At 49.1% G+C, this 21282-nt stretch overlaps 1 protein-coding gene across 14 annotated transcripts in view; it reads right to left on the reverse strand.

The window, feature by feature from the left end:
- The window catches only part of LRP8 (LDL receptor related protein 8), a 73514-nt gene continuing 52232 nt past the window's right edge, over window positions 1–21282 (reverse strand). For 11 of the 14 annotated variants that reach the window (XM_053920774.1, XM_053920773.1, XM_053920772.1 and 8 more), the window contains 11 exons: window positions 21071–21245; window positions 18744–18971; window positions 17712–17830; window positions 17326–17465; window positions 15762–15903; window positions 14636–14788; window positions 13526–13750; window positions 11654–11722; window positions 8069–8241; window positions 6892–7068; window positions 1–4620 (listed from right to left, as the gene is read on the reverse strand). In XM_053920774.1, coding sequence (XP_053776749.1) covers window positions 4582–4620; window positions 6892–7068; window positions 8069–8241; window positions 11654–11722; window positions 13526–13750; window positions 14636–14788; window positions 15762–15903; window positions 17326–17465; window positions 17712–17830; window positions 18744–18971; window positions 21071–21245 — 1640 coding nt within the window. In that variant the 3' untranslated portion in view covers window positions 1–4581. The remainder of the gene's footprint in view (window positions 4621–6891; window positions 7069–8068; window positions 8242–11653; window positions 11723–13525; window positions 13751–14635; window positions 14789–15761; window positions 15904–17325; window positions 17466–17711; window positions 17831–18743; window positions 18972–21070; window positions 21246–21282) is intronic. The other 3 variants (XM_053920775.1, XM_053920769.1, XM_053920767.1) reach the window with 1 other exon arrangement.

The following is a 21282-nucleotide window of genomic DNA, read 5'->3' on the forward strand; positions in this document are numbered from 1 at the left end:
TTAGATTTAAAAAATGAATTTAATCTTTCTCTAGAAACAGTGCACTGATTTGACAAATGCCCACATTTGATTTTTAATTCACCAAGATGATGTCAGTACAGCTAGTGAGATGCAACACACCGCCCCTTGCCTCTGGAAGGGAAACCAGACTGCAACGGGGACTGAGTACAGAAGCTAACAGAACTTGGAATGACAAGACAGAAAGAGCGGAAACAGTTAGCGTGACCCATCATTCTAACATGCCTGTTACATCAAACACTAAATATGGTAATTTGAGGGCATGTGTGTGTGGGAGAGACAGACAAGGAAAATTCATCTGGGTACAATGTGATGGAGTTTGCAAACCAGAACTTTACCCCCAAATTAACAACAGCTTGTACAGAACAAAGTGCTATTTTAAAACACATAGTTTGTACAGGAATTTGTTTTCTCTTGTAATTTTTGTAAAAAAGTATCAAAACCTTCATGTCTTTAAATATATATATACATATACAGGTGGCTCTTTTAAAATTACTTTTTATAGCACAAAGTGTTTGCAAATACAGAGGGTTTCAGCTGATTCTCGACTATGCACATGGTGCACAGCCTGAATGAATAGAGCTTCCTGATTTCTTTTATTAGCCGAAAATCTGAAGCTGTAATTCCTCCACCTCTAAGTTCTCCATATCCTGAAAACCCCCCATACCCTAAAAATACAGTGTGAGAAGACTCCGATGCTTAATCTTCATGCATTGATAGAACACTTTACTCTGTAACATTTAACTGCTAACCTTTCCTATGGTGTGAAATGATGAATGGATGGCTGAAGTTAGGGAGTGAGGTGGGCAGGCTCACATTCCTGCGCCCTCTCCGCATTTCCACCAGCGCCTGACTGGACAGTGCTTGGGGGCCCCACTGCAGATGCCACGTCTTCCAAATGTTTTCTTTCTCACTGTTGAGAAAATCTCAGAAGCTCCTGACAGCATGGAATGCTTCTGTGAAACTCTTACTACCCTTATATTAGTTTTCACTGACGCATCAAAAACTTCAACTCAGATATATGAACAGCAATAACGGTTTCCCTTTGGCCACTGGAAAGCTTGAGGCTGAAGACTGCCATGTCTGCACGCGCTGACCACGCATCCGGATGAATTTCCCATGTACTTAGTGCCTCGTACACAGTCAATGACCGAGGAATGTTTGCTTCGTTGAAGCCGAAGTTAAATAGAAGTACTCTATAAAGTGCTTATATTGAATCTGTCTTTCCATCCAGCCTCATTTCTTGCTAAGTCTCCCATGAGCTTTTTGCTCATTCTAGCGAATTACATGCAGTTCCTTCAAGTCCCCATGCTGTTTCATGCCTCTGTGTCTTAGTTTTTAAGACTTAGCTTAAGGTCACTTCTCCTGTGATGGCTTTCTTGACCCCATTCCTCATCTCCTTGGGTAGAAATGACCTCTTTGTGCCATGACAGTACCCTGAAAAGAATCAGTTCTTTTTGCTTCCATGTATGTCTTCCTCCACTGCTACTTGAGCTCCATAAGGACAGACAACGTTTGACTGCTCGGTACAGCCGAAGTGCCTGACACTTAGTTGGAACCTAGCAAATGGTTTCAGTGAATGAATACATTGCAATCGCAAAGAGAGAATTGGAAGGATCAATAGTGCTTATTGCCATACATTTAAATCTGATCTCATTCTGAGGTTACAGATTATCTCAACCTGTTTTATAAATCGTCATGCTATCAAAAGTAAAAGTAAATAAATGACATTTTAGTCTTCCCTGTTTCTCAAAGGCCATTTCTGCCAGTGCCTTCATAATTCCATTGGAAGATAGGTAGCAGGTTTGGTGCAATGTTCAGACAGGGCAAAGCAGTCAACTGGAGAAGAAAAGGGAGGAAAAGGACCTAGAGCAGTTTCTTTTCAATAGAGAAAAATTATCCGACAAATTTTCTGCCCTCCCAGCATCATCTCTAAGCCTCCCTCCAGCTTTACAGTCCAATGACTCTCTGACCCGCTCTTCACTGTTGATATGTGATGGTGTGGGAGCAAAAAGCAACAGAAATGCAACTAAAAACCTCAGAATGAGGCTTAAAACCTTCAGGACTGGAGGATGAACCTGACTCCTCAGATTTCGTCTATTTTATTGCCACGTGACATGTGAGTATTCCAGTTTTGTTCTTTATAGGTTGCTCCCATAGCTGCCTCTTTCAAACTGCACTTGTGGCGTATTCAGAAAACATGGGCGGCTCTGAGAGCGGTGTTTCGTGGTCCTTTTGAGCTCTCAGGCTGACGCATCCTGACCCCACTCATTATTTTTTCTGTGAAGGCCAGGATCTGACTGAAAGTGTAGCTATTTTGCATTAGTCACTGTTATCATTTCCCCAGGAAATTCTATTTCTTTGGAGGCAGGTTACAGAAAAAGTTGCTTGTTTTGTGTAAATTTCCATTTCATCATTTTTCTTCAGTCAAAAATTATTTTACTTTCCATTCTTGAAAGAAGAGTAGTAAGTGATTAAGCTCCAGAGGAGCTGGCCACCAGTTTTTAAAATTCTATTTGGTGATGATCGTTCCAGGTCAATTGCGCTTACCCTCTCAGCGGAGCTTTCAGGACTACCAACGCATGCATACTATGAGGAAATTGCTTGTTTATGCAAAGCATAGTGCCCAGGCTCCAGAATACGGCTGTTTTCTCAGAACTTAGCAGACCATGAGTGACGCAGAGAGAGGTCTCAGGCACAGGGCGGCAGGACTCCAGAATGTCTGCCTGGATATTCAAAGTGCATCCAAGCTGGTGAGACATTCAAGTTTCACTGAGTTGGTGGCAACCGGGAAGTAGGAGAGAGGAATTTGCTTAAGTGTGTCAAGTTGCAGGTATGTTAAGGTTGGATACATGTTCTCTGCTCTTACTTAAGCCGAACACTTCTGTATCACATCTTGTTGCTGGTTGTCCAGTGGGCGCGAAGTGGTGGAACAGCAGAATTAAGAAAAGACCTTGGATGAGAGAGCCAGCAGGGACTGAGTTCCTTCTGGGGCTGTAGGGTTATGTTTTCAATGGTAGACCCACAGAGAGAAAAAGAGGGCTGCTCCCTGCCTCCCCCAAGGCCCAGGAAAAGCAAAGAAAGTGTCCACAGTGAAAAAAAATCTGTACATATGCCTAGAGTTTTTCCTTTTATTTACAAAGCAGTAAAGCAAATCCCTGTGTGAACACAGATGTCCAGTGTACTATAATATCGCGTTTGCCATTTCCCCCCAAACAGGACATTAGATTTGTCCACTTTTCCCGACTCAAGCCCCAACTCAGCTTCTTCGATATGAACACGTGATGGCAACTAGCCTGTGCGTTTCACGTCCCCACCCGAGGGAAACGGTGGGGGGTAAGAGGAAGGGAGAGGTGGAGATGTAACAAAGCCTATCCCACCATCGTTATCCTCATCCGCAGCATCTCTCAGAGGTTCTGTGCCTGAGCCACTTCCTAGAGTAAATGTGGGCTGATCTGGACACATCTCCAGCTAGCTCTCTGTAAGGAGGGAAGGTACCCTCAGGGGGCTTCAGAGGAACCTTAATGAATTCAACCCGAGTGTCCTGAAGGAAAACGAACTTACTTGAAATGCTGAACTTCAAAACAAGGAGTAGCCGAGGTTCAGGCATGTTCTCACCTGAGCTCACGAGAACTTCTGGCACTGTGGGAAGTCTGTACGCTGGCCTTGACCACACAGGAGAAAGCCCAGGTGGGAGTCACAGAGCCACGGGTGAGCTGAAGGGCTTTTCCTGACTGATCGGGGTCCCCAGAATAGCCAGAGGTGGAAAGATTCTGCCGCTTCCACTATGTGTTTGCACACTCCATGGTGTCTGTCTTCTGAGCCTCATTTCCAAAGGCTTCTCTGAAATCTACGGATACCCTCTTTAACATATATGTATCTTTCTGTACGTGAACAACAGCCATAAGTGTGCCTCTTCTCTAGACTTTTCTCTTGCACGCACATACAGACAAACGGATGCACACAGTCTGTGTGGTGGGCCAGTCACACCCGAAATAAATACTCTCACGTCTCTAACTCGTTTATAGAACTAATCTTATTCTTGAAGTTTGTTAATAAATAATCTAAATTGGGGAGGGAGTTGAAGTGTTTTTTTCTTTTTTCTTTTTTTATGTTGATGGATAGCCACAAAGCATAATCATTTTTATTTACAAACCCCCCCACAAATTCCAAAACCTAAAAAATCCCCCCGAAATCAAATACTCTCTCTGTAAATATAGTTTTTAAATTATGAGTACGCTACTGTACCACCGGCCCCGTTTGGTTCTGTACATCACGTTAGTCACTCAGCAGTAGCCGTCCCATGAATTCCTCATGGGTAGTGCAACCAGTTAAAAAGTGTATAAAACATTATACATATAAAAACTCTCACATCCTTTGGATGTTTGCAGGTCATCATAACTTTGTGGTTACCTTTCTGCAACATAAATTAAAAAAAAATCTCTCACACACACACACACACGCGCACACAGACCCATATACCCTTCCATTCAGGCATACGACATCCAGAGAGTGTAGTGCATGGAACTGAATTCCGTGAGGCACGCAGGAGCGGTCCCGTCCTCAGGGCAGTCCGTCATCTTCAAGGCTTAACGCCACTCGCTGGGGAGACACAGCAAAGAAATCCTCATTAGACCCATAGGAGTTATTTATCGCGTACGCATAAGGCGCCGGGCATTCTATTACTTTACAGGCATTAGCTCTTATAATCTTCAAACTACCCTAAGAGGCAGGTTTGTCATATTTATTTTACAGATGAAAAAACTGAGACTCAGTGAGCTTAAACGTTGGTCCTGGATCACGTAGCAAGTGGGCGAACTAAAATTTAAACCCAGATCTGTGTGAATCCAGAGCTTTGGCTTCTTCCACCATTCTATTCTGCGTCTTTGTAAAGGAGGGCTGCAGACAGCTAACCTTTCACGGTCCTTCTAGGATTTTAGGTTTGCTCACCTTCCATGGGTTAGTTTGGGCATACGTTTAACCCTACGTCATGAACTGCTTGTTTCCAGCATGCTGGTCACAGTTAGGAAGGTAATCTGCGGCACCCCTCCCAACCGACTGTACAGAATTGGAAGGTGATGCAGCTCAGTGAGATTCCATACCTCTTTCCTCTACCCGCTCCTTTCAAGTCATTAGATGCCAGGCTTCCCTCTGTGACAAATGGCGGACCCCCGGATGGGGAAACCACTAATCCCGGAGCCAGTCTAGGCCACTGTGGAAGTGGACTTAAGTGCCCTCCTCTAGTGACATGAAATCTGTTTCTTCATATCTCCTGATGTTCCCTGATTCTGTCTCTGAGACTCAGAGCGTGCTACACTGACAACACTTGAGATGCGCAGAGTGAGCGCCCTTCCTTCGGAGCGTTCTCTTCTCCAGGCTTTCCCCAGCTGGTCCTGTGTAACCCCATTTTCCACTTGCCTATTCCCTGGACGCCCTCCTTTGGGCAGTCCCGTGTTTCAGTATCTCCTCATAGCTGTGTGAATCTGAGCTAACCACTTCACCCCCAGAGCCTTGGTTCCATCATCTATCAGATGGGAGTAATAACAGGACCTTCTTTCTAGGGTTGTTGGGAATCAAACGAGATAATGTATGAGGGGTGCTACATATAGTACCTAACACACAGGTCCAGAGTATTCCGACCACCCCAGCCAGCGTGAAATACAACCACACTGGCATCTTCCATCTCTGGACACTGTACATACAATAGAAAGTAACTCCACTGCCTTCCAAATCACCTTTCAGTTACGTGTTGTTTCGTGGGAGTGCCATGGCCTGCCTCCACCAGCACAGATATTTGAGAGTATTTTTGTAGTCCAGTTACCCTCCTACTCTCTCTAAGACAGATCTCTAGGTCGAGGGCAGGTCCCAGAAGTGCTGATGGAGCCGTCTGAGGAAGGGAAAGGGGACAGAACAGGTTGTTGAGAATACTGGTTTCCAGAGTATCATTTACCCCATGATACAGTGGAAAGAGCGTGGGTTTTTGTGAATATACAGACTGAGTTTAAATCCTGGTTCTGCCACTTCCTAGTTGTGATCCTAGGCATCATTTAATTTCTGAGTCTGTTTCCTCATCTGCAAAACAAGGCTAATAACACCAACTTTATCAGGTTACTATAAACACTAAATGAGCAAATGTACGTAAAACATGGAGTGATGTCTGATACACAGTACGTTCTTACTAAATGTTGATTTCCTCACTCTCCTACCCTGTTTCTGTGCAACTGGCAGGAGCTTGTTCCTCGGTTCTACTGTAGACTCACTAGGAAGGGCTCCTCCTGAGTGGTCACTTCCTCCTCTGGAGACAAAGCCGCTTCCCACATGCAGAGTACTGTGTAGCTCACAGAGCGCTCTCACGTGTGCCATCTCCCTTGAACTTTATAAACTTAGGAGGCAGATAGAGGGCGATTATCATTCCCATTTTACAAATAAAAGTGAGCAGAGATGTGACTACGATCACAGGGCTACGGAACAGTGAAACTGGGAGTCATCTCCATACTCCAAGCTCCACATTTCCTCCACTGTGCCCTCTGATCTTTAGAAATTACTTAAGCAGCTGTTTGCTTGGATTGGTCTGGGCTAAGGATCCTCAGGGCTACCTGTTAGCCCCCCTCACTTGCTCAACTTCACTTCCCACGTCTCCACTCCATGTACAGTTTACTTCAGCAGCCACTCTGCCTGCCCTGCTCACACTCAAACATGTCTTCCACATGCCATTTCCTCCATCTGCAACTAACCCATCTTTTCTCTTTGCCCCAGTACCCAGCTTACAGGCTGCAGCCTTCCAGAACCAGAAAGCCTTCTAGGATTGGCCGTACCTGCCTGGGTCACGCCCTCACTCATCAGCCCCTTGGACTCAGAGCGGCACTGCCCTACCTTGCACTTGACGACAGGCAGTTCGGAAAGAGGGTTCTTCGGGAGTTGGTGCAGCTGTGACCTTGGTTCTCCCGGCAAGACAAAAAGCTCCTTGAGGGCAGGGGCTGGGTCTTCCAGTTCTCTGGTCTCCCCAAGACAGGGCTCTGCCCACAGTGGGCGATCAAAGCTGCTGATTGCCTGACGGGGGATGGACTGGATGACCTAGGTGGTTACACGCAGCCCCCTGACTCTGCTACACAACCATGACACCTGCTTCAGCCACTTTGTAGTTCCTGCTCCCCCACGAGCCACACCCTGTTGTGCCTCTCAGCTGCTGCATTTGCTTCTTTCTGGAAGGCCACTGTCTTCCTTCTCTACATGGAAAACTGTTACGACTCTTTCAAGGATGCAGTTCATCTGTCACCTCATCTGTGAGGCATTTCCTGCCAAATTTCCCAAACGGAATTAACAGCTCCCCTGTTGGTTTGTTCAACAAACATTTACTGGGAGCCACTTATGCTGGGCTAGACATCAGGGATACAGATTAATCAGATAGTCCTGCCTTCAAGGAGCTCACGGTCTGGTGGGAAGACCAAAGAGTAAGAAGACAAGGTGACCAGAGTGTGACAGGTGCTGTGATGGAAAGAGGCTGTGGGAAGACAAAGAACGCCAGGGAAGGCTTCCTACAAGAGAGGACCCCTGAGCTTCCACCATGGCACTTGGCACACAGTTATATAGTAGGAAGTGACCGTCTCTAACTCCCGCCAGCTCCTTGGCAGCAACTGCATTCCTTCTTTACTTCAGAACACTTAGCACCTAATGTGGTGCTTGGCTCATAACTAGCCTACAGCATTTGTTGAAATGAATACATTTGAATTGAATGGCCACAGTTACCCTTCCAGGTCAAAGGTTCTGAAAACTTACTCGGCAGAAAGAAAGACATTTGGTGTCTTTACTTCCAGGAAGAGCCTCTAGGTAAAAAGCTGGTCCCGATACCCTTCTACCCCAACTACCTGCCCCAACATTTCTGTGTCCCCTGGGCCTAGAACAGTGCCTGGCACATGGTAGGTTCTTGATGAATGTTTCAAGGAACGGAGGAAGGAAGGAAGGAAAGAGGGGAGAAGGGAGGAAGGAAGGGAGGAAGGGAGGGAGGGAGGGAGGGAGAGAGCAAGGAACTCTTCCAGCAAGGAATACTTACTGCAGGATAGACATGGCCAATCTGAGCAGTCCTCCCTATGTGGAGCTCATCTTCATCCTCTTCTTCTGTTGTTTTCCTGTACACTGGGTTGTCAAAGTTCATGCTTTTGGTGTTCTTCCGCTTCCAGTTTCTCCAGATCAGGTAGCCACTCATGCACAGGAGGGCTATTACCGCTGTAGGAAGAGACACGTTACTGGGCCTCCTGCAGGCTCCAGCCTGTTGCTCAGACATCAGTGCATCTCTTGCCACCTCTCTAAGTTTACTGCTCTTGTTCCTTAGGCTCTGTTGCTGCATGTTCTTTTTCTGCTGCTTGGAAGCCCTTTTCCTGTCTCTTCCTTCATCACTTACTCATCCTTCAAATCCAGCTCAAATGTGAAACCTTGCTCAGCTTCCCAGGGGAGAGCCAGTTGCTCCCTCACATGTGTTCCCAGACCACGGTACCATACTTTACATATGTGTGCCCCAACTAGTCTGAGCTCTCTGAGGGCAGGGACTGTGTCTTCTCTCTCTCTCTCTGCCCAGGGCCTTCCTTGCACTGAGTAGGTGCTCAGTAACATGTGCTGAGTGAATGAGTGAGTTTCTTCACCACACCTTAGCCCTAATGCTGCTGCTTCCCTGGATTTCTCTAAGAAACCCATTCTCTCCCCACATTGGAGGGGCTCTGCAAGAAGAAGAAAGAGGAGGGAAACACAGGCTCTGACTTCGCATAAATGAATAGGTCAATGCTTAAAGGAGGGAGTTCTCAAACAGACCTGGGCAAAAATGAAGCAAACGTCTTCCTAAGATAGTAAGCAATCACCCTGAGCATTCACACGGAGGCTGGGCGATGGCTATCCAGGGTGCGCCAGAGGGGGTTCTACTTTGTAAGGTGGTAACAATGAATATCTATTAAAGATAGGGACAAGGCTGGATGCCTGTTATCACTGTTACTGTTCATTGTTCCGCAGATAGAGGAGGCAGTAAGACCAGGTAAAGGATGGAAGGGCACATACATGGGAAAGGGAAAAACAAAACTGTTATTCTTAACAGATATTGTATGTCTGGAAAATCTTAGAAAAGCAGATGAAAAACTTTTAGAAATAATTTTAGTTAATCAAGAATCACATAAAAATCAATAGTTTTCATATTATGCAGCAATAACTAATCAGAAAATAGAATGGAAGAAGAACACATTCATAATAGCCTATAAAAACTGTAAAATACCTGGATAACCTAATAAGGTACGTGCAGGTCCTACGTGATCTACAAAATCCTGCTGAAGGACATAAAAGAAGGCTCAGATAAATGGAGAGATACGTCATATTCCTTGATGGGAAGCTTCAATCGTGTAAAAAGGTAAATTCTCTCTACGTCAATTTATATATCCAAAGAATAAGTTGTCATCGTAATTTTTATAGATTAACAAGATGATTCTAAAGTTCATCTTGAAGAGAAATTGAATAAAAATAACTAGGAAAAATGTTCCAAGAATAATAATGTCCTATTAGATATTAAAACGTATCGCAAAGTTGTGCTTCTAGTATGTAGGAATAGACAGCTAACTGGTGGAGGAGAATAAATAGCCTAGAAGCAGACGAAAGCATGTGTGAGCACGCAGTTTAGAATAAAGATGACAGTTCAAGTCGGGAGGAAAGGACAAACTGTTCGGCAATGGTCCAGGGAAAACGAGACGGGCGTACAGAAAAAAAAAAGTTAAATCTCTACCTCAAACCATGCCCTCAAATAAATTTCAAATGTATTAAATGCATTAGTATTTAAATACTAAAAAAATGTTTAAAGCAGCAGACAAATATGGAGGGAGCTATTTTAATAATTTAGAGTGAGGCAAACCTTCCTAAGCAAGACCCAAAAATTGTAACACAAAAGATTAGTATATCTGATACTTTAAAATTTTTAATCTATGCACGGCAAAAGATACCATAAACAAATTTCAAGTGGCATTATGGAAGAAAATATTTGTAACATGGTTAACGTTCATTATGTATAAACATTTCTATAAATAAGAGTAAGACAAAGAACCAATAGAAAAAAAAGACTGTGAACAGGCAATTCATTAAGGATGACATATAAATGGCTAATAAGCTTATGAGGCAGGGGGAAAAAAGCAAGAAAAAAATACTCATCTTTCTTTCCTCAGATTACAGAAATTTTAAATATTGACTATAACAGAGTGGACTGTTATCAAGGAATCAGCACCCCCATGCCCTTCGACAGAGCAGAGGTGCTGGGAAAGGGTTGTTTTCTCTCTCACTAAACAGTGCTCAGGTAGTTCCCACCCACTGCGCTCAATGCAAGGCCGGAAGAGCCTCGCATCATCTTTACTGTTGAAGCCTTTCAAGGCCAAGTCGAATGCCATCTTCTCCAGGAGTATTTTCCATTCCCTCTCCTCCAGAGCACCATGCCTCTAGTACAGCACATAATCTGTATTAATACCCCTGTGTAATCACTTTTTTATCACTAAGTCTGATTAAGGACTGAAAGTTCTTAAAGTCTTTTTTTCTTCCCTGGATCCTTGGCACTTGGCACAGTCCCTTGCACAGTATAGAATTTTAAAAAAATTCGCTCGCTAACTCAACACCATATGGGGGAGTCCCAGAATAAGTGGGCAAAGTCTTTGACCTTGAGGTACTACTCATAGGCCAGTATGGGAGGTAAATCTATGAATGGACAATCACAATCCAAAGATCCCACCAAGAGATGACACAAGTGTGACACAGGACGTACAGCAGACAATGTGGACTTTGGGGTGGGGAGAATGAATCAGCTCCTGGCATTTTTTGTGAGATTTAACTCAATGTTATATTCTGGCCAGGTGATCTCCTAGCCCCCCCGCCCCATGTCCCATCCCTGGCTTTGCTCATGCTGTCTTCACGGCTTGCGTTGCTCTGGATCCTCCTTCACTTGGCTGACTCAGCTCGAATATATTGTAATCTCCACCAGGAAACTTTCCCTGCCTGCTTTTCTTCTCTTCCAATTCTAAGTTACATGCTTCTTCGGCACTTCCACTGAACCACCCACGTGTGGATTAGGGCACACCATGCCATAATCCAATTGTCTGTGTTAAGTTTGTCTCTCCAACAAGACTATAAACTCGGAGGACAGGACCCATGTGACCCATTTTTAGCCATCTCCCCTTCCCTTATCGCAGAGTCTGGTACATCGTAGCCGCCGGATATCTGTCTGTGGAAGACCGGACGGAAGAATGCAGGTTGGCATGACTGAAGCGAAGGTTGGTGGCTCTACTTGTTAATTCAACAAACATTTTACTTTCTACCATGTGCCAGACACTGCTGGGAGCTGGGGGAAGCGGCGAGCACGAGAGATGCCACCCCTGTTCCACGAAGCCTGCGGCTCAGCCTCACGTGGCTGGCATGCAGATGGTTGCCTGGAGCCTGGTCCTAAAGGGCCTCGTGTGCCAAGCTAAGAAACCAAATTAAATCAGGACTGGGAGGTGGGCAGGAAGCCTGCCAGGGCAGAAAAAGGTCATGGGACAGGTCAGCATGCTAAGTGCTCTGTCCTTCTAGAGCTTTCCCCCAGATCTGGGCAGGTGTCTCCTTTCTCCCCGGTGATCGGGGCCACACTCACCCATGGGCACAAGGACGCCGATGACGGCAGCGGTGACTGTTGAACCCATCTTGCCACCTTCATTCCCATCTGCAAAATACAAACATTTGCAGGAAGATGCCTCTCTTGTTTCTGGTGGTCCGTCTGTCCGTCTGCATTATCGGTTTATTTTTAAGAAGTAATTAAAATGGACACAACATCGTGTAGTGGAATCAAGAGTATAGGCTCCTGGGTCAGACTTCTTGGGTTCAAGTCCAGCTCTACTACTCCCTACTTGTGTGACCTTGGGCAAGTTATTATGTATCATAAATACATTTCTTTATCTTGGGGACAGCATTACTACCTCCTAGGGATATTGTAAAGGTTAAATGAGAGGATTTATGTGAAAGGCTTACTTAGCACAGAGCCTGGCACAGCCTTGCTTCGTTCAGAGAGGGCAGGGAGTGGGGTATGGGGTGTATAAAAGCACGTTCTAAACTGAAAAGTGCTTGGAAAGTGAACCGTAGTCTTTAAAAAGTCTGTTGTATCATCTCTTTTAGTCTCACAAGCACCTTCACCGTCACGTCTGCACAGCGCTGCGTAGCGGAGAGGGACCTGTCCCGGGGCCCCTCATGATGGTGCTCTGAGGCGGGAAGAGACGAGGGTCTACTTTTGCCCTGGCAGCGGCCCAAATGCCGTCCTCTCAGAGTGTCTGTGTCTCCAAGGTATTCTAAGGGAGCCTAATCATTCTTTTTCTTTTTAAAGAGATTTTATTTATTTATTTTTAGAGAGAGGGGAAGAGAGTGAGAAAGAGAGGGAGAGAAACATAGTGTGTGGCTGCCTCTCATCCACCTCCTACCGAGACCTGGCCTGCAACCCAGGCAAGTACCCTGACTGGGAATCAAACCGGTGACCCTTTGGTTCACAGGCCAGCACTCAACCACTGAGCCACACCAGCCAGGGCAGGAGACTAATTATTAAGGGGAGAAAAGAGCCACACTGCTTACAGAGCTTACTGTGGCAATGCGCTGGCCTCTCCCTCAGGGCCCGAGCAAACGCCGGGCGGCAAAGTTAAAGCCTAGAGCATGATGAGGCCAGTGGGGACTTCTGGTCAGGGGCTTGGCCCTGGATGAGAGGGACCGGAATTCACCCATGTTCCACCTGCCTCTCCAAACTTCCGTGAAAATGCCTGACTCTGACAATCCAGCTTCTGCTGGGAGGGCAGACCCAGTTAGAAGGGGCTGCAGAGCGGCTGGGTTTCTGGGCCATGCGTGCATGGGAAAGTTTAGCCTCTTAAATAAACTCCCCTTGGCAGGTAAGTCAATTAAAAAGGTATTTGCTGGTTAATGAGACAGAACTTTTCTAGCAGTGATAATTACTGCTTCTGATGATTTAACAAGTGGTGAGCTTAATTACTTTTAACCAGGGTTTGGAAAAAGACATGAACTGACTATTTATGGGTATTATCATCTGAGGAACCTACTGAGGGTGCTGAGAACTGAGACCAGAGCTGCTGACATTTCCAGACCTAAGGGACACTCCCTCATATACATGTCATAACACGGGACACACACACAGCCCCCCAGAGCAGCAGAGGCTGTGTGTGTGAGCACTTCTATTTCCACCGTCTCCTTTGCCTCTCCCGGCAATCTTGTGAAGCAGGTGGGAGAAAGGTTATTATTATCCCACTTTGTAGGTGAGGAAACTGAGGCTCAGAGACAGCAGGTAGCTTCCCTCAAGACCCTCTATAAGTTAGGGGCACCTAAGACTCCCACATCGCAGGTGGGCACTCCACCTCCCTTTGCTTCCTCCTCAGAGATGCCAACATTCAGCTCTGGTGTGCTCGCTCCTTCCCACACAGTGCCCCCTGCTGGCTCCCTGTGTCATGAAAGAAGGCAGAAGTCATTTCCTTACAGTGCTGGGAGTGGTTGCTGGTTGCAGGGCTTGGGGTGGACGGGCTGATGCCGGGAGCCCTGGGGGCGTTAACAGAGCTTGGGACGGCAGCTGCCAGGCTGGGCGTCTCCGTGCTGTGGTTCTGGTCGGTGGGGCTGTGGGCGGGGCTCTCCGGGGCTCCTGTGGAGTCGGACACTGTCCTCGTCGTGGTAGAGGCTAACGTCGTGGTTGAGGTAGATTGAGGTGCTGGAGGGGAAATACCACGGAGGTCACTTGGACAGAGAATTTTATTGCTTTCGTGCCTGATTTATTACCTCTATGGATTCTATTCAGGAACTTATCCTCAGGGCTCAGCTCGAATGCCACCTCCGTGAATCCTCCTGAATGGGCTATGATCTTTTCTTTCCTGAATCCCAAGCACTGTGTTTGTGTTCATACCGCATATTGATTTGGTAAAGGTGAGTGATTAAAACAATGCTCTGGAATGAGGTCTGGGCAAGACCACTGTAAAAGCCTAGGAGGAGGGGAAATCATATATATCTAGAAGGATTTTACACACATACTGTAAAACCATTAGGTTTAAAATATCGTTCCATTTTAAGCAATTGGATCTGGAAATCATAAATGACGTAGCAGACTAATGCTCAAAGAAAAGGCCTTGGCCCTGCATCAAGACTGGAGAAAAATATAAATTTATGTGGTTGAGGTGCTAACTATTAGCACCAGTCACGTCACAAAAGGGCTTCTGCGTAGTGTGTTAAGTTCTGGGCAAGAAAGCAAGCTCAAATTCATCCGCTTGTGCGCGTACACAGCAACTAAAGCCGTGGGACCAAGGGCTCTTAATTCACAGTCTTCAGGGGGTTCCAGAAAGCCCCTGAAAATGAATTAAAAATGCTATCTGCATATAGTGCGTTGTTGGGGGGAGTGAGAAGAAGAAAGCCTTGGAAGGACCCTGGGAGACACCAGCATTCAAGGAAGGAAAAGAGGAGGGGCCTGCAAAGGCAACCGGAAGCCAGAGCAGATGGAGGAAAACCAGGGGCGCACCGTGTCCTAGAAGCCAAGGGAGGGAGGGTTTCAGCAGGATGGGGTCCGGCATGGCCAGGTGGCTCCCCTCCCGGTAGGGCAGCTCACCTCGGTAGCACCTCTTCATGTCTGGGCCCAGCCACATTGTGTCGGGACAGGCACACGAATACTTGGGAGAGTGGCCGGAGATCTGAGGAGCAGGAAGGCACAGGTACTCGCAGCCTCCATTGGGCTGGGCAGTCAGCTCGCAGGCGTCAGCAGCTAATGGGAGGGAGGGGGACAGAGAGATGGGGCGCAGATGGGACCTGCCAGGTCTTCCCTCCTCCAGAGGATGATGCCCCTCCCACTCGGCTTGCTCAAAAAGCTTTCTCTACTGCTTTTATCGGGCACCTTCCAGCACTGTACCTGGTGTTTTATCCCTACTTTCATTTAATCCTGGTATCACCTCTTAGAGGTAGGTAGTACGTCCCAGACTGACAGAAGACACCTAGGCTCACAAGGAGAATAAACGTGTCAAAACTGTACCTCTAATAATTTTGGAGACAGAATTTAAACTGAGGTGCAGAAGACTCCAAAGTCCATGTTTTTCCCCTATGCCACTCACCACTTCCCTTTCTTATTTAAATTTCTAGATTTAGAATAAGGCAGCAGCCGCATCTCCTTACCCCGCCTGTGCTTTCTCACCTTCACCCTGGCAGCGACCCCTCAGTGACAGTCAGATGCAGTGTACCCTAGTGCTAGAGGGGGGGACAACAAAGTAGTAGGGTTCCTGGCTTCTATTCCCAGCCGACAAACTGAATCACGCCCTGGCCCCGAGATGTACTGGTTCACACTGTTGAACGGACACAGCTACCACGAGAGAAGCAACGTGCTCCTCGTGGCGGGAGCAGCTCTGGGCACCGAACTGGAGTTTAGTTCTGCCACCTGCTACACCATTTTACCTCTCGGAGCCACAGTCTCCTCAACGGTCAAATGAGGACAACGATACCGACCCACACTTCGTGGGACTGGCAAAAAGAGGGCATTTATGTATTTTTTTATACCCAGGACTATTTCACCAAGAGCTTGCTTGAGGCAAAATGAGATGAACTATACGACAGCAGAGCACTCTGCCGAGGAGGGGGCTGCTGCCGTGGCCCCTGGGGGCGCTGAGACTCCGTGTCACACGAACGTGAACCAGCCTGCCTCGTGCAGGGAGGACATGGGCAGGGACCTGGGGCCAGGGAAGGCTCACCTCTCGGCTGCTTCAGCTCGTGGAAGACGACAATGTCATGTGGGTTATTGAGGTTCTCGGCTAGGATGGAGATTTCCAGGCCATTGAGCCGATTTGCACTGAAAATGGCCTCGTTCTCCAAGTCTGTCCAGAACACCTTGTCCTGCAGGGTACAGATGCAGAGGATGGGCGGCCTAGAGCCTAACTCCACGGCCTCGGTCCGAGGGCTCAGGCCCAAACCACAGCCGTAAGAACGGCCCTGCCATCTCCCCCGTCCTCTCCCACACACAGACTCGCAGTGGGACTCTTGGCCTCTGATCTGTGCCACGTGCTCTGGTTCCCTTCTCTCTCTGAGAGCTATTTGGTGATTTTGTGCTTTGGCCTGGAGGCTGCTCATTAATGCTTGGCTAGGCCTGCTTGCTGGAGCCCAGCGGAAACCTGAGTTTGGGTCTCTAACAGTTGTTACCATTACTGCTGCCCCGGACCAAGATCGGCGGGGATTTGGGAGCTACTGAGGACTATTCCCTGCTGGGCCTCCTGCATCCAGTGGCGAGTCCGTACAAGCCTGGACGTGCATCTGGGGACATATCCACATTGACAGGTACAGCCATGCAGCCTCATGCACGATCTGGACACACTGCCACATGCTCGCGCACACACAAAGGCACACTTGTACCTAAATAAGCACTTGTCCGAGTATTGGTATACGTATTTACATGCACAAGCACCAGGAATGAATGTACAGGAATGAACTCTTTTAAATGCATTCATGTATACAAATACACACACACAAACTTTACACGTACATGCCACACATATGCACAGGCATATACACACGTCTGAATACACCTGTCTTTTGAAGCAGGGACTGGACTCGCAGGTGGAGCTCTGCCCATAAATTCAGAGCATTGCTGTGTGATATCGATCCTAGCAATTATTGCCAACGCCCACCACAGACCACTGTCCCTTTGCCTCCCCCCCCCCCCTTGGTGGCTGTTAGTTTGGGGTAAGAGGTAGGTGTCTGAGACCTTGGTTGGTCCTCGCTTCCTCATTCCCCAAGGAGAAAGCTTGTTAGGAGCAGAACATGGGCGGGTCTTAACTCTCACCCTCCTGGGATCTTCTTGAGGACTGGGATAATGTCTGATTCCCTCCCACCACCCCAGGGTCCAGGAAATGTCGGTAAAAGTGTGTTGAGTTGAATAGCATCTCTCAGGCCATTCCCGACAATAAATGATTCTAAGGAAATAGAGGTTCTTTCGTCTTCCCTCCCTTTGTTGGGTACTTGCTGTCTATGTGCGGGGCGCTGGGAGTTCCGAGCGAAAACATACATGGTCTAGCAGCTTACCTCTGACCAGTGCTCTGGGGGCGCGGTCTTGGGAAGGGAGTTGGAAAGGGCTGCCCAGGGCACAACGGGCTGCAAAGCCTCTGCATTGAGGCAGCTCGCACCCTGCGCACTGACACGTCCGTTGGCCTCCCTGTCCCTTTGTTTCCATGTGGAAAACTCTCAGGGAGTTATTCTATCTGAATAAACCTTTTCTGGGCTTCGCCTTCCTGATGGGGCCATGCCTCCCCTCCCAGGGCTCACCTCAAACACAGCTATCCCAAAAGGGTGGCTCAGGAAGTCAGGGGAGGAAATGAGCATCTTTCTGTTGCCTCCGCTGAAGTCGATGCTGGACAGCTGGTGCAGTTTGGAGTCTACCCAGTACAAGCGCTGGGTCAGCAAGTCTTGGGGAGGAAAAAGGGGACAGGGACCCAGGCTGGGACCACAGCCTGGATCTCTGCTCCTCTGTACCTCCCCCTGCCCACATCTCTGGGCCAGGCCTCAGATGGAGGCCATTCGGGGGCAGCCACCAGGAAACACAGGCGCTGGCGCTATGAGGGGGATGCAGAGACAAGACCCGGGGGCCCAGGACAGTGGTCAGGACCACGTGCTGGAACAGCCCCCAGTCTCAGGAAGGCGGCAGGGCTCACCCAGGGTGATTCCATTGGGCCACTCGATACTGTCTGACACCAGTGTTTGCCGATCTGCGCCATTGAGCCCAGACTTCTCAATCTTGGCCTGGTACCCCCAGTCAGACCAGTACATGAACCTAAAAGAGAGAAGGACCCAACAGGGCTTCTTGTCGAGGACATGACTGGGAGTCTGGATCACAGGGGCTCAATGACCCACTGAATGCTGAAGATGATGCTTAGTAGGGGCTGGGGAGTCCTCTGAAACCCAGTGGAGCCATCAAACGTTAGAGTCAGCAGGCGCTTTAGCCTTCGCCTCATCTGAGTCTTCGGCGGCCAATACTCCCCGTGTCCACCCGGTCTCTGCTGGCTCGCTGGGGAGCCCATCTCTCACTTCCAGCAGCTCCAGCCAGAGCCCCAGCAGGCCAGGGTGAGAAAGGCCCTTGTCACCCCTCTCTTACTTTTCCAGTCTACAGAGGAGAAAGTACCAGGGTCACGCATCTAGAACTGTCTAGGGCTCCTCTCCCTTTTCTGTTGCACATGTATTGAGTACTTACTATGTGCCAGGCACTGGGCCGAGTGGTTTCCCCTCATGTACTTACATCAGGACTATGGAGGCAGTCAAAGGGAGGCAGATTTGGGAATACGAGAGACAAACAAACAATAATAAAACAACACTTTCTAATGGGCAGAACTGTCCCAAAATGAAACAGGCCACAGGAGAGGGAATGGGCTCCCGTGTTTGGAAGTGTGCAAGTGGCCACCAGACGCCCACCTGCCGTGTGCAGCAGCCTTAGCACAGACTTCCTGCCCTGGGCTCTCTGCCAGGTGGCCTCAGAGCCAGGCTCTGAAATGCTCTCATTCTGTGGTAGGATGAGTGAGTGGTAGAGCTCAGGAGAACCCTGGCGACCAATGCCCCAAGAACCCTTGGCTGGGGGTTAATAGACTGAGGGGCCTAGGGCCTTCCAAAGCCCTACGACAGCTCTATGACAGACACATGAGGACTGAGTGCCTACAGTGGGAGAATGGGAAGTTCTAGGTAAGGACACTCACCCTCGCAGGGGGTCAACGGCGATGGCCCGGGGTTCACTGAGGTCATGGCTGAAAAGAGTGCAGCGGCGGCCGCCATCGATGGTGGCCACAGAGATGGTCTTGTTGCCTGAGTCCGTCCAGTAGATGTGCTTGTGGACCCAGTCCACCGCCAGGCCCTCCGGAGAGTGCAGCTGCTCATCGATGAGGACCTCCTGCTCCGCCGGGTCGCTGGCCTTGTCCATGTAGGCGCTAGGAGCAACCAGAGCTGGCCATGGGGCACGTGTCCTGCCCGCGCGTCCCTGTGGAGCTTCCTGTGCACCTTTCTCCTCTCTCCCCACTCTGGGCCATGGCAATGGGTTTTAGAGGAGCTTGGCTCATTTCTATTCAACACATCCCCAGGCCACCAGGGTAAGCATATAGGCTTGAATCAGCCACAGCCTCTGGCCCAGCGGAGCTCAGTTTAGTGGGGGACAGAAGTTTATAGCCAGATTATTACAGTATAATGTGATTATGGAAAGCATTTGGGGCTATAGCAGCAGAGAAATGGAGACGACATCATCCTGGAGGGTTGCAGAAGGCCTGGGAGTCGAGTCCTGAAGGACTCGTTCATTGGGAACACAAAGAACAGAAAGCAGAGGGACAGCATGTGCAAACGCCCAGAGGTGTGGAACACTGGATTAGGTGAGGTATGTGTGGGTCGGTGGGATGTGAGGCTGGAAGTGAGTGTAGGAAGGGGCCACATCTCCCGGAGTCAGCAGGCCATGCCAAGGAGTTGGGATTTACCCTGGAGCAGGTAACTGAACAGGAAGAGGACACGGTCAGACGGGCACATTAGGTCCCTGTGGCACCTGCGGATTATGAGACGGGTTGGAAGGGCAGGGAATGCAGGCAGGCAGGCTGGTCAGGAGGCTGTTTACTGCATCCAGGTGAGAGAGAAAGAGGGCCTGCAGGGAGGCTGCGCCAGTGAGAGTGGAGGGCAGGGGCTGAAGGTACAGTAGACACTCAGGAGGCAACATTAACAGGACTGTCTGTCTCCCAAACGCTGTTTTTCCCAAGGTTTTCTTCTCCCCCATAACCCCTCTCTGGGCAGTTAGTTCCACAGTGGCCACTGCCACCCATAACTCTGACTCTCCCATCCCGACAACTCTAAGCTCCAGGTTGTAAAGCCAACCAGCCCCCTCGGACACCTTAAACTCAACACATCCAAAACTCCTCTGCTCCCCGCCCCTCCCCTCAGCCAGCGGCTGGGCTGCCCAACCCGCCACTTGTCTCCCCTCCACAGCTCCCACCTCAGAGAACAGCACCGCTGTCCATGAAACCTCCCTCCCGAGCCAGAACCTGAACCCCCCCACAGAACATGGGAGTTCATCTGGACTTTCCACACCTAGTCTGTCATGCAACCCTGCCTCTTTCAGTAACACCTGCAGGGCGGGTACTGCTCTAGCTGTTCCTGTGTGTGTCAGTGTGGCCCGAGTATGTCTCTGTGTGCTGGGCGTGGGGGTGAGATATCGACTTGTCAGCGAGTAGCACTTGGTATATTTGTTTTCCCCTATCCATCTATCTGTCCGTCTGTCTGTCCACCCACCCACCCATCCATTCCGTCATTCTTCCAAGAGTCTCCCCAGTGCCTGGTCACTGGCAGGTCTGCTAAGTGGGTGGATCTCGGGACAAAGAAAGGCTATGGCAGCCCAAGGGGGCAGGACACACAGGGGGAAGGACACGCAGGGGGCAGGCTGGCGGTACTGAGAAAAAGTCAGGGAGAGCTCTGCGTGCGACGAGCCTTCCTGAGAGCCACAGTCCCCTGACTGTGGTGTCAGAGACCCCGTGAAGGGCTGGATGGGGGTTGGGGGTGGCGGGGGAGTGTTTCATCCAAGAAGACTTCTCTGACCCCTCAGATCGGGTCAGAGGCCTCCTCTGTACTTCCTTGTCGTTATCCTCACAGTGGATGTCACTCTGTTATGCGTGGAATCCTCTAGGCAGTCTGAGCCAACTTTGAGTCCTCAGGATCCAACTCACAGATAGGTGAGCTGGTTTGGAAATCCTCTCAAAGCCAGGGACTTCTTCCTTTCTGCCCTGACCGCACGTTTCCTGTGTCTTGCGCTGCCCCACTGGGCCGCCAGAGGTCAGGTGTGTGGAGCTCAAAGCTGCTTTCCCAGCAGAGTCCGCAGCTTAGACCAGCCAGGAGGCTGAAGTCCCGGCAGTTCCTCAGCCACCATGACTGTGTCCCTTCCTAAGCCCCAACTCTGTTCTAGGGAATTCAAGGGGCAGGAGGGGCAGAGGCCACTCTTCCTCTTCCACCCTTTCCCCACCCTCCGAGGCCTGGGTGACAGGCACCTGCCATCGCTCACCTGTAGATCTTGCGGTAAGAGAGGTCACACCAGTAGATGCGATTGGTAGCAACTTCGACGTCCAGCGCCACGACATTCTTGAGCATGGGGATGAGGCGCGAGTAGTCCCGCTTCACCAGGTCTATCCTCCGCACTTCGTGCCGGTTGGTGAAGATCAGGGACGGGCTTCTGCCAGCTGCCATGCAGGGAGGTTGAGAGAGAGAGAGAGGGTG

This window comes from Desmodus rotundus, chromosome 3, assembly GCF_022682495.2.
Source record: "Desmodus rotundus isolate HL8 chromosome 3, HLdesRot8A.1, whole genome shotgun sequence".
In the NCBI taxonomy this organism is placed as follows: Eukaryota; Metazoa; Chordata; class Mammalia; order Chiroptera; family Phyllostomidae; genus Desmodus; species Desmodus rotundus.